This window comes from Helicoverpa armigera, chromosome 23 (genome assembly GCF_030705265.1).
Source record: "Helicoverpa armigera isolate CAAS_96S chromosome 23, ASM3070526v1, whole genome shotgun sequence".
Classification (NCBI taxonomy): Eukaryota; Metazoa; Arthropoda; class Insecta; order Lepidoptera; family Noctuidae; genus Helicoverpa; species Helicoverpa armigera.
Genome location: NC_087142.1, coordinates 7442319 through 7454625, shown reverse-complemented (window position 1 = coordinate 7454625; position 12307 = coordinate 7442319). Strand labels below are relative to the sequence as shown.

General features: G+C 34.5%; 1 protein-coding gene across 5 annotated transcripts in view; it reads right to left on the bottom strand.

Annotated features, from left to right (window-relative positions):
* The window catches only part of Trh (trachealess), a 165061-nt gene that overhangs the window by 9591 nt on the left and 143163 nt on the right, over window positions 1-12307 (bottom strand). For all 5 annotated transcript variants that reach the window (XM_064040818.1, XM_064040820.1, XM_064040821.1 and 2 more), the window contains 3 exons: window positions 8672-8748; window positions 4428-4517; window positions 1449-1617 (listed from right to left, as the gene is read on the bottom strand). In XM_064040818.1, the coding sequence (XP_063896888.1) occupies window positions 1449-1617; window positions 4428-4517; window positions 8672-8748 (336 nt within the window). The remainder of the gene's footprint in view (window positions 1-1448; window positions 1618-4427; window positions 4518-8671; window positions 8749-12307) is intronic.

The window sequence follows — 12307 nt, the reverse complement described above, 5'->3', positions numbered from 1 at the left end:
CCATGGACCAGTGTTCTGTGACTCGTTTCACCACGCCCGTCACCACACAATGGCCCACTGTCAAACCATCTCGATCCTGATTGATTTTTTATCGAGTTCTTTAGCATCGCAGTGTAAATTGAAATCGATTCTAGCCCTTCGATGTTACGTGTGAAATTGGTGGGAGATTTCCAAAAAAACTGTAATGTGTTCAGTTTTTTTTTTGAGTTAATGTTGTAATTTTGTTGTGGCGAAAATTTGGGTCTGTTAACCGTTAGTGATTGGGTTGAAAAAAGGGCTTTTGGTAAAAAACTGAACATAGATGTTCGATCTCGATTCCAATAGAGAACAAATGTATCAATAGCGAGCTGACATTTTGATTATTACCTACATGTTCAATATAAATGAAGCTATTTCAATAACTTTAATGGAGTTACAGTAAAAACTTCGATGGATTAATTTATTCCCTTCATCATCTTGCAAGGGCTTACAATAATCTATTTCGTTCCACTTCATTTCATTTATGGAATTCAAAATATTACACAAAACAATCAAAAGAAAATATCGAATCGGAATTGGTTGCATTTAAAGCAAGTTTTTCATCAGTACAACCAAAGCCACAAGTTGTAAAAACTCTAGATCCGTTCGACCGAATAGCATTGACGGAGAAAATTATTATACGAATGAATTTTTTGCCTATCTCCGCGTTTAATTGAAGTCGGCACCCATATCTCTTTAAAAATTAAACAGATGACTGATTTAATGGGCCAGTCATCATCGGCGCCTTGATTTGATGCGCAGTTGTCATCAGCCCACCACATTCCCATAGCATTGGAAATTAAATAATAATTTACGGTATAAAGGTTTGTGCTGACACCCCATTGACCGTTTCATAAGGTCCGAACATGGCGTGAACGCTCCATAATCTAATTTCAATTTGATCCACAACTTATTAGTGCCAGCATTGGACGATTCGACATACCAGGTGAAATTTTTAGATCGGTATTGTCGCCGATTGTCGATGGAGCAACGGCCTCTAAAATAAGTCGACTTTAATTGAATTCCGAAACGATTTTTTTTCTTTCGAAAAGACGATTCGATAATTCTTGTTGCTTCTCGTTTTCTATGTGACACCTGTTTAGAATGAAAAACGGTAAAAAGTCTCCGCTTTACTGTTTTCAGTTGGTTTTTTGAGGAGTTTTTACCACATCGATTCGAATAAATGATGTTAAACGGTATTACAAGTAATCTAAAGTGGAACATTCAACTGATAGACAATTAGGGAAATGGCAGGAAAAAATGTTTATGACAATATTGCATTTCAATATGAACAAGGTATATTTTTCAAAATATGATTGCGTGCTGATGAAACAGCAAATTTAAACAGAATAAGAAATAAGTAGCACAGACGATGCAAATTCAACGATCCCCAAACTTCACTCCATCATCTATTGAAACAATCAACTCACCATCAGGGTTATTAGTTCCATGCTGGCTGCCTTCTTCACTGCCTGACGCAGGACTGTTAAGTCCAGCTTGACCAGGTCTCCCAGTGAGGGACAGGCCCAATTGCTCAGCAATCTCAGCATGATCAGCCTGATGCACGTAGTCGAATATACTGCTACCCGTCATCTCTACCTGGTAGAAGAAATTGAGAATTGGATTAAAGAGGTTATACCTAAAATTTTTTGTGAAGGAAAAAAGGCTTTGAAGAACTAAAATAAGATGGTCAATATTTTCCTTATATTGAATACTGAAATCTATTGTAGTTTTTCCAGCCAGCAAAAAGATCATTCATATTCCTAGAATGACATTCGTAGGCAGTTTTTCATTCAAGTCCAAATTCTACACGTTTACAATTATTAGCTAATAAAAAACCTGTCTTCATAAGGCGAGGAGGTAGGCTGAATGGTGGCCTGTCACGTACGTACTATCGTTATGAATGAAAGAGTTATCTTAGATCGCTTAGCAGGTGGTTTTCATAGAAACGCCTAACGAGACTGTGTTTATACTGGGATTGAAGGGAAGGATGGTAAACGGGACTTCCATGCGATTATATGAGATGTAGATACAGCTGACGTGTGTGATGACAAAAGGCTGTAAAGTTGGTGATAAGGTCTGTCTTATCGTTTGAGTTTATAGCCCTTTGGGTTACCTTGTCTGGGTTGAAGTTGCTTTGCCGCTTGTGTAAAGATAGGAGTAAATAGTCGGGGAAAATAGGAATCATACTGCCTGAAAATGGTTTTAATTGTGAGAGTAAACAGAAACTTGGGATGCGGAAAGGACATTTCGTTAAGATCAAAAATCAAAAAGTCTCAATGATCATGAAGATGATACAAAAGACAAATAAAAAAAAGACAAATAAACAAATTCCAACATCACCACATCATCTAATCAAAAATACACAAAGTAATAAAACTGTCAAAAAACAATAAAGATCCATCCAAAATCTGAACGATGCCAACAAAACTTTCACGGTGACCCTTTCACGGGTTATTCAAATGCATCTTTTAAATAAATTTATCAAATATAATTGTGGGACCCTATTACCTATTCAGGTGGCGTGTATCCGCGCTCAAGGCTTGAATGTAAATAGTTGAAGACAATGGTGACGTTATGGTGGTCGGTTCTCGGAATGATGGTAAGCATTTTATGGTGTTTACTGATTTGCCGATTGATGGAACACAAATTCGGAATGGAATTTTATGGAGGAAATGTTCTGAAATGAGGATGTGGGGAGTTTTGGATGGAAATGATGGCTAGCTGAATTATGGAGTGGTTAGAGATAGCATGGAAAATTCTGATGACTTTATATCCAATTGTGAAAAGAGTGTAGCAGATCTTAGATTTCAATTAACACAACTGAAAAGAGATCTATAAAGAAGTAGTCTTTGGTGTAAAGTATAGAATCTATTCATGATTTATTTACTGAAGTCAGTAAGGTTATTCGGAATTTATAAAGGTGTGATATTTCACGAAGCTAGAAACGTGCAAATTGTTAAAAGGTTTAACAAAATTCCATAAAACCCAACTTACAAGGCAAGCGTAAATGAATAAAAAACTGCGTGCAAAAAGGAAATATGATTTCCCATTGCCATCAGCCTTCAGAGGCAAAGGAGAAAAAGACAGAATTTAATATAGCCGAAACGTCTAACACGGGCTTTACTTATAAGAAAGTTGTATCTACTCTTATTTACCAGGAAGTTTATGTATTTTATGTTACACACACATGAGCGTTTGTATACATACACGCGTATGTGAAGATGTTTCGACGTTTTTTTGGTTATGTGTGCGTGTGTTTGGGGGTGTGTGTGAATTAGAATGAAGAGCACGCGCGCGCCTTGCCAGAGACGTGACCGGCATATCGTATCGTCCCTTTCCCCCCATGTGCCGTCTCGCTCGCACCACCCCCCGCAGCCATTTTGGAAACGAATTTCCCAGTTTTCGGCTCTTTTCGTAGCGCCTTTTAATTTTGGAATGTTATTTAATTTTACTTGTTTTTTTTTTGTAGTCAGTTTCTGTGAATTTATTTTTTGCTTCAGCATATTTTTAAAACATATCACACTTTACGTAGGTAAATTAGATTTTTCATAACGCAACGTCAAAGTGAACTTTTGAAATATATTTTATCTGCTGCTAAGAGAACAAGAGCTTCATAACGGTTTACAGTCGTGAATGGATTATTTCAGTTTTTACCTTAAAAATCTGTATTCTGAAAAAATCTATTACAGTCACAGATGATCTTTTTATGACGAAAATCTGAATTCGCGAAAAAGTACAGTCGACCACAAAAACTTTGGACCACCTAAACTCGAGCGTCCTGTCAACAAAAAAGTTTTCAAACCCTTTAGAGATGGTCTGAAAATAGATAGTAGTGTAAAAAACTAACCACGTATTGGACATAACACAACACATGTAATAGTTATCTTTCATCTAGTGCAGTAACGTCTTTCTAGCGCCGAATATACACAGATTAAATCTACCTACAGTATATGTGTTCACGTGTGAATGAGTCTCTTTACATGTGTGTGTTTGTGTGTGTGTGTTTGTATGCTGTTCCTAAGTGGTGGGTAGAATATCAAGAAGGTTTAAGGTTTGTTGAAGCGGTTAGCTCTATAAACCGTTTTGAGTAATTTTTGGTGTGAATCTAGTGAGGATATTGTGATTCATATTTTTTATATTTGGGCAAAGATGAATGTGATTTGGATGGACTGTGAGTAGCACACCTACTTAGATAAAAGGGATGGTTCAAATAAAGAGGAATGATATTATTGTCTCCTGGAAAGCGATGAGCTAGTCTAGTACATATTGTTACTAAATTGCAACAGTACCTATCTAAATTAAGTCGACTGTTCGAGACCTAATGATACCACAATTAGGTGAGGATAAAAAACTACTGAAAAAAAAAAAATATTATACAGAGAATTAGAAAATTCAGTAGAACTTACTTGTGATAATCCTAAATATATAGAAACAGTTTCAGATATGTACAGGAACCTGCCGTCTGCCGCCACGGAAAGCGCGAACCCATCCAAGGACTGTAAACAAGAAAATGTAACTATTAATAACATTGACATTTAGGATATAACATGAAAAAACTTTTGGTAACTCTATTTTGTGCAACTTTTTCGAATACATTTCTAGACGCTCTTGATTAAGGACCTTATTAAACATTGATGTCAGCAAGATTACCTTCTTCTTCTTTCATGTCGATGACATGTCATATATTGAGACTACACTATGTCAGTCCAATATGCCGCCACAGCGAGAGCACGACTTTAAAATGTAGCTTTAAAGGGGGCTTATATATTATAATACTAAATTAGCCCCATGTGATGAACCTTTGCATACTGCATGCATACTGCATTTTAAAGAAATGATCCATTGAAAAATCTCCATTAGCTTTAGTAGAAGCTTCCGCTTAGGTATATGTCATATCCAATGAAGAGAACGAAAGCTCTCCCAAACGTTGCACTTTTAACATCAACTATTTCATGGCATATTTCAGTGGGTTAACAAATGTACTATTAATGTTTGTTATTTTGATATAGCAAGGAAAAACTTATTGCTGTCAATCGATTGCAGATCACCTGTCATTCACTTAATATGACAGTTGACATTCAATGTAGCAATGTCATTTCAAGCTGCAATATCGTAATATTTGTTAATTTCAACAAATAGTGTGTAATGTATTGAAAAACCACTCTTCATTATGGCTAAACAATACTTTTGTATTAAAAATGGTCACGCTCCGTGCGCAAGCGCAGGCGTGAAACAACTTGACAAGTACAGTCAGCAAACAAATACTATAAGTTAATCATATCTTAACATTTTGTGAAAAGTTGAAATTTTTATTGAGACACACTTAAGTGTAAAATAATAATATTGCAAAAGACTGAATAACTTTTATTTCAATTAATATAAAATAACAAAAACCACTTATTAATTTTCTATTTTATACAAAGTTGCTACCAAATTATGTTTCTAGCTTTCTAGGGAATAAGAACCAATTTAACGTGACGAATTCACGAACGATTCAGTACCTATCTTATATTCCAAAATTTAATTAAGCATAACCTACACCTAAAACCAAAAAGTCTAAACAGCACTCATATTACCAATCAAACGGATTATTCACGCTAAAACGCAAAAAAAAATACCACAGACAATCAAATGATTCTAGAGCGAGCCCATAAGTGTTCTATTTTTAAACTATCGACATGGCACGTTAAAAATAAATTGGTCTAATTTTTTTGCACACTGTACCTTTGAAGTAATAGTTCTACATCAATTTTGTGACGGTCAGCAAAAAAAGTAAACAAACAGAGCTCTGCTGTGTCTGTTGATGAAAAACTACACGAGCCAAAATGTTGATCATAGATTTACTAGATGTGTCACTACATGTTTATCTACTCTTATGACACTTTGACGGCCGTAAGTATCTATCTATCTGAGATTTTTTTCAAAAGTTAGGAATTTGACATTGTTGAAATAGGATCTAACTAATTGAAAGATTTATAAGTGTATTTTAAGTTTAATGAAAAGAAAGAGCACTTGAAACACATTGTTTTTTACACGAAACAAGGACAAGAGAGACCACAGACAACCAGTAGACGTTTTCAAACCATAGATAATAAATTTAACTTATTACATCAGACATTACTTGCAAGGGGCTAATGTCAAAATTATATCTTTCGTAAAGAACAGATACCTAAAGAACAGATATAGATTATTGGGAATGGCGGTTCGTCCCCTAACGTGTGTTCTTATAGGTGAAGAGGACTGCAGAAAGTCACAGTAGCTTATCTAGTTCTATCTAAATCTGGACAAAAACCTTACTAAGCAATTGAATACGAATGGTAATAAAAAGCCGCGAAATATGAACGGTATTTGTTATTATTTTGAGAAGATGACAACAAAAAAAATGACAATTTTAATGCACTTCTGTTTTTCTATGGAATATCGTTAGCTGACCTATCAAAATATTATTTTAAAAAACTTAGTAAAAAATGTCTCATCTAGCACCTCTTATCTATATCTCATCTCAATTGAAGATTAAATTTGATTTTTTTTTTACTTCTTTGATCGTAATGAGATGCACGGTTGACAAAATACATCGAGATGAATTACTTTTTTTTATCATAAATCCGCATCTAAACGGTACTAGCCAGTAAAAAGTATGGATTATAAACTTAATAGACTATTGTCCAACCTTTATTAAAAACTTTTCGAACGTGGTCCTTGTTATTTTAAAGCTTGCTTCTACAAATTATTTTCTTCTAAAAGTTTTTCTTGGTAAAAGTTAATTTCAATTTAGGGCCTTTCGGCAAAAAGTCAATTACTGTTTAGTGAGTTTTTGTTGATTAAACTGATGATGTTATTCAAGTACCTACTCATTACTTGGACAAACTTTTCGATGTTAAAAGAGCCAAGGAAATGGTGTATGTAATGAATCATTTACTTAACTTTGTTATAATAGTTCATGAAATATTTTCAGGCTTGAAAAAAGAAAACTAATTGACCTTTTACATCAACTATAACCATGCGTCTCACCCAATAAAATAAATAATAACAACAAAACAATTCGACGTTTCGCAACAATACATGTTAGAAACCCGAGTTCCTTCATGTCCGTCCTTAATTTTTTTCACAAAAACGTACAAACGGTCCCGCAAAACAGTTGATTTTCTACATAATGTGCGAAAAAAATTGCCAAGGCATCACGTACTGGGCTATTCTACGGCTGGGAGTGGAAACCGCAATGCCCACAATATTATAATGATACAAAATCGATTGCAAAATGATAATTTACGTGGTACAATAGGTAGAATTGAATTTTTAGAGTTCAACACAGCAAAAAATGGACCCAAACATGTTACAGCACTGATTTTCGAAACTGAAATATTATTTTTTCAACCAAATAAAGGAGGCCAAACAAAAGGCGAGCTTTTGATTTTTTAACTATTTACTAGAATTTCAATAGTCAAATGATCGATTCGTCGCGAATTCAACAACAAATATTGTATACGGAACGTGCTTTATTGTATTCTATTCAAACTTGGCCGTATTTTTTTGAGTAACCCTCTCGGCTTGCAACAAAGTATATGTTCAATTAATTCTGTTATGAAATTTTGTGAAACTAGTGAAATATTAAATTGCATTTTTTTCTCCGTCTCGTGTGTCATAGAGTCTATTGTGTGATTTTTCATTGTGTGTTTTGTTCGTAAAAAGGCGTTAAGTTGGCCAAGATATTGCTCAATGGAAAGTCAACTTTGTATATGTTGAGGCGTGCATTGAAGTTTTTTTAGCCGTGTTTCGAAATTCGACTGTACGTTATCATAAAGTAGTTGATAGTTGTGTCTTCGGTAGCAAGGTCGCGATGACTAACTTTAATGTATTGTGATCGGTTGTCGAAGGAGTCCTATAATGAGTTAGTTTGTCATTGTTATAAACATCTTTAACGTTAACAATTGGTTGTATGTTTGTATTGTTTGTTTGTTTTAGCTTGTTAGTTACTGCTTTATCTTTATGATCAGTAATTTATTATAGATTTTCTGCTGATTAAGTTTTTTTATTCATGTCTTCTTAATCTTTAGTGTCCTCAACTTTATTGATATTAGTAACTGAAATTACATAATGATGCTTCATTTATTTTAAATTGCATTTGTAATAAAACTTAACCTTTCGATTGACTATCAAAATAAAATTGATAAATTGCTTATAGAGCTTCAATTATTGGAATTATCTAGTCTCTCAGACTGAGGACCTTCAAGTATGATGGAAAACCAATTTGATTAAAGTAACCACAGAAATGTACCTACGTACTAGATCGACATCTGTTATAGCTTAGAATAGTTACTGTAGTCCCCATTGAAATAAATAGTTGGTGATAGTTCAATTGTTTTTCAGCCAGTTTTTACACAAAAGTTTGTTTTGCTTACAGTGTTGTAGTGACTTTACTCCATGAAACTTGTGTCAGAAATCTGGGTACCGTTTCTCAAACTAAATCGTTGTTGTTTATAGAAACTGATAAGAGCATATAAGGCTTGAAGATGACCGGAAATAGGCTTCAGTCGGTAGGTAGTCTGAAACGACCAGCAGAACATGTCCATCGGAATTTTTGACATTTGATGATTTTCCGCCTCCATTAAAATAACTACGTTATCAAATATTTGTGTTTGTTGATTCTTACCTGTAATATATGCGTTCCTTGGTGTTGTTCGAACAGTTCCATGGCCAGACCTATCGCCGTCCGTCTGTTTTGAGCACCTGTAACAATTACACAAACATATTATTATTTATTTCAATTCTTTCTGGCGACGGAAAAAGTAAGTGTGCAAAAAGGTAGTTGGTTTAGTTCTCTCATAGATAAAAATATACTGTCTATATACAAATTCACTATAGCAGATAGGACCTTGAATAATATACAGGAATTTCAGTTTTTTTTTTTTTTTTGTAACAGGGCTATCTCTGAAACCACATAATTATTTCTGAAAATGATGCTTTTCTAGAACCCATTTATAAGCAAAGACTGATTGATGGAATCAAAGATTATTATAACCACATCTAGAACGCATTTATTGTTTTCGATACACGTATTTATTGTGATAGGTAGGTAAAGTTCCCAGAAAAAATCAGTAGCACCCAAAATATCTTATCCTATTTTGAGACTTGATACATTTTACGTCTAAAAAAGCATAGCCTTGTTATCTGGCAATAAAAAAACAAAAGCCTGTCTATTGTCTACCTAACATAAGATACTATGACAACGCACATTTGAACTCTTTTTAGAACCAATAATTGTCTCGATATAAAGTAGCTAGTTTTTTTATCTATTTATACTCTCGTAGGTTAAATCTGGATTAAACTACTTTTTTAGCTAAGCCTGATAGTTTTAATTAACTGTATTTGGTATCTAAAAATAGCGGTGACGAGCTAGGTAAGTAATGTTTTTTCAGGTGATATTGATCAATTGTTCTTAGAACTGTCTAGAAACAATTGACTGCTTCCGAATTTAAATGGAAAACAAAAGCACTACTAAACTAGTCAAAGCTTATTCTATATTTTATACTGAACACCAAATTAATGTTCTAAGTATGTTTACATTAAAACATTTTATTAACCTGCTTCTCAAGAAGGATGAGTTTCTCAATTCCGATGTTTCCATTTTTTATAGGGGAAAAGTGCTAAAATGCTGCAAAAGAATACTTTTGTTCTCAGCTCAAGTTCTTAATTTGTCTGGTCTAAGCGTTTATTGATATTTAACCAAGCTCATCAATTTTTAAATCATTAACATCACAATCACTCAAAAAGCACACACACAGCATACTTAGCTATTTACTTACTCATCCTCCATCATATTCCGAGCCTTTTCCCAACTATGTTGGGGTCGGCTTCCAGTCTAACCGGATGTAGCTGAGTACCAGTGCTTTACAAGGAGCAACCGCCTTATTTTACCTACTATCAAACCTTTATAAACCTATATTCTTCCATTAAAAACTTAAACTTAACCCTAGTTCATACAATATCTTAATACGAACAAACAATAACTTCCACAGAGCTACTGTTGTATAGAGCGTCGCGATCATATCGTGGGTGTCGGGTTGCGCCGGCGCACCGACTGCTTTACGATGACGTACGCGCATGGTTTATTACGTTTATCCGTTTTAAACTTAAACTGGATGAAATGAAGATGTGGAATTATTGTTCTGAGTTTTGAGTCATTCTTTTGGTTTTTGTGAGTCATATTGGCGGGAAATGGGTATAATTTTATTAATTTAGTTACTTTTTTTCTAAGATGGCTACTGTATTTTTAGAATATATTTTGCTTGAACACCATATAAGAGTCAGTCATTACAAACAACGGAAATTCACCCGTGAAAACTGACAGCTGTCAACTGGTAAAAACATTCGATACTTCTAACTTTATCTCTGCTTTACATCATGATGTTGTAAATTTTGAAAACGAAAAATGACTCCTGTTTCTAATCCACTGAATGGACTAGGCTATTTTTTTACAATTCGCCATAGAATATTCCATGTGATTAGGTACGACACGCCCTATTTAGGTAGGTACCAGATAATTTCATGGAAAACGGGAATTTATACCGATGAATACCACCTAGGATTGCCAAAACCCAGCCACAAAGTGGTAACTTAAGTATTTTAAATGTCTAACAAGTAACCTGTAGTCTGTTATCTAGGACAAAAAACAATGTTTGGTCTAGACGCAATGACTCACACAAAAGCGTGACGAATTGCAAAATAAAGATATTGACAATGCGTCGTGTGGTTTCTGTTAACTAAGAACAGAGTTGAGAAATAAGGTGACAAGACAATTATGACGAATTGGAAACTAAAAACTTATTAGCTTTAACTTCTGTGATTTCTGAAAGTTTCCTTGATGGCAAGCTAAATTATGTTATCATAGTAGGATAATTTAAATCGTATACATTATATGTATAAGCACCACAGACACAGAATCCTTGAAATGATTCCCAAAAACTTTTGGTCTATTCGATCCCATAGTTCATGATGGAAAATTACCAAGAGCCTTTGAAGCCAACATGACAGCGACCAAAATAATCTTTTCAAAATGTAAAAAAATGTCTTTTAGTGTTTTTACCATAAACACTAACACCAGCCAAAATATCAACAAACGCTCTAAACTATGAAACGACACAACAGTATTGCGCTTGTGTTCTTTACATCAATGATCATTAATATTTAAATCTGTTTGTAAAACGAAAAGACTTATGTAATTCTCATAACATCCCAAAAATATTACCCAAAACAACGAAAGTGCTCCTCATAGTCCCATGACCGACAAGGACACGAGACCACGTCGTGACGACCACGCGTGACGTCGGCGGACACACAGACAAACGGACAGACACGACTTGTTGAGGAAACTGTCGCATGTACGAGTTTGTTGCGCAAGCGCTTGTGTGATTTTTTGGTGGTCAAACGGTAGTATTGGATGGAAATAGGGGTGTTGATTTTTTCGTAATTGGAGCTACATACATACATGGGTTTGTTAGGTTGCGTCTTTGATTAGAAATAGTGATAGCTACTTGATCAGTACCAAGCTTTTGGAAAATCATGTACCTTTGAGAAATCATGTACCTATTAAGTATGACAAAAAATAATTCTTGATGTAGTTGAATATTATAAGAAAGTGGATATAGGACATTGTTAAAGTAAAGAGGTACATACATCGCATTTAGTCTTAGACATTATTTTTAAAGTGCATCCACACTTTTGGTGGACAATGATTCGAAATGTAAGTCAACATGCAACATCCGATAGCAAAAAGTATGGTTAGTATATACTTACCTATAGTCGCAAAAGTTAAAGAATGTTACCCAAAGTTATCGTATTACATTCTGTTGCTCTTCAAAAAGTAATTGCGGAGTCGATGCACCTTAAGGAAATCAAAGTGACTCTTCTAAAAATCTAAATGTATAATTTTATAAACTGCATTCTTAAAGACCCCAGATGACACAAACCCATTAAAAAACCAAGGAATTCCACCAGCAAAATTCTATAGAAAAATGTTAAGAAGACACGATACACTATGTTCTATGTCGTTCTGATTGACGTTTGATAATTTCTCATTGTAATATGTTTTCTTATAGCGCCGGAAACAGCGGGTCGTGACTGTTAGTACTAGCGGTCGGTTTAACTACCTCGATATTATTGCTCACGATGCTTGTGCAAATTAATGGATTTTCTTTGACTAAGTATATGGGTAAGGTGCCGACTTGATGTTGTGGTATGTCGGCTTTATTACGCTACCTTATTTATATTGATAATTTTAGAATGGTCA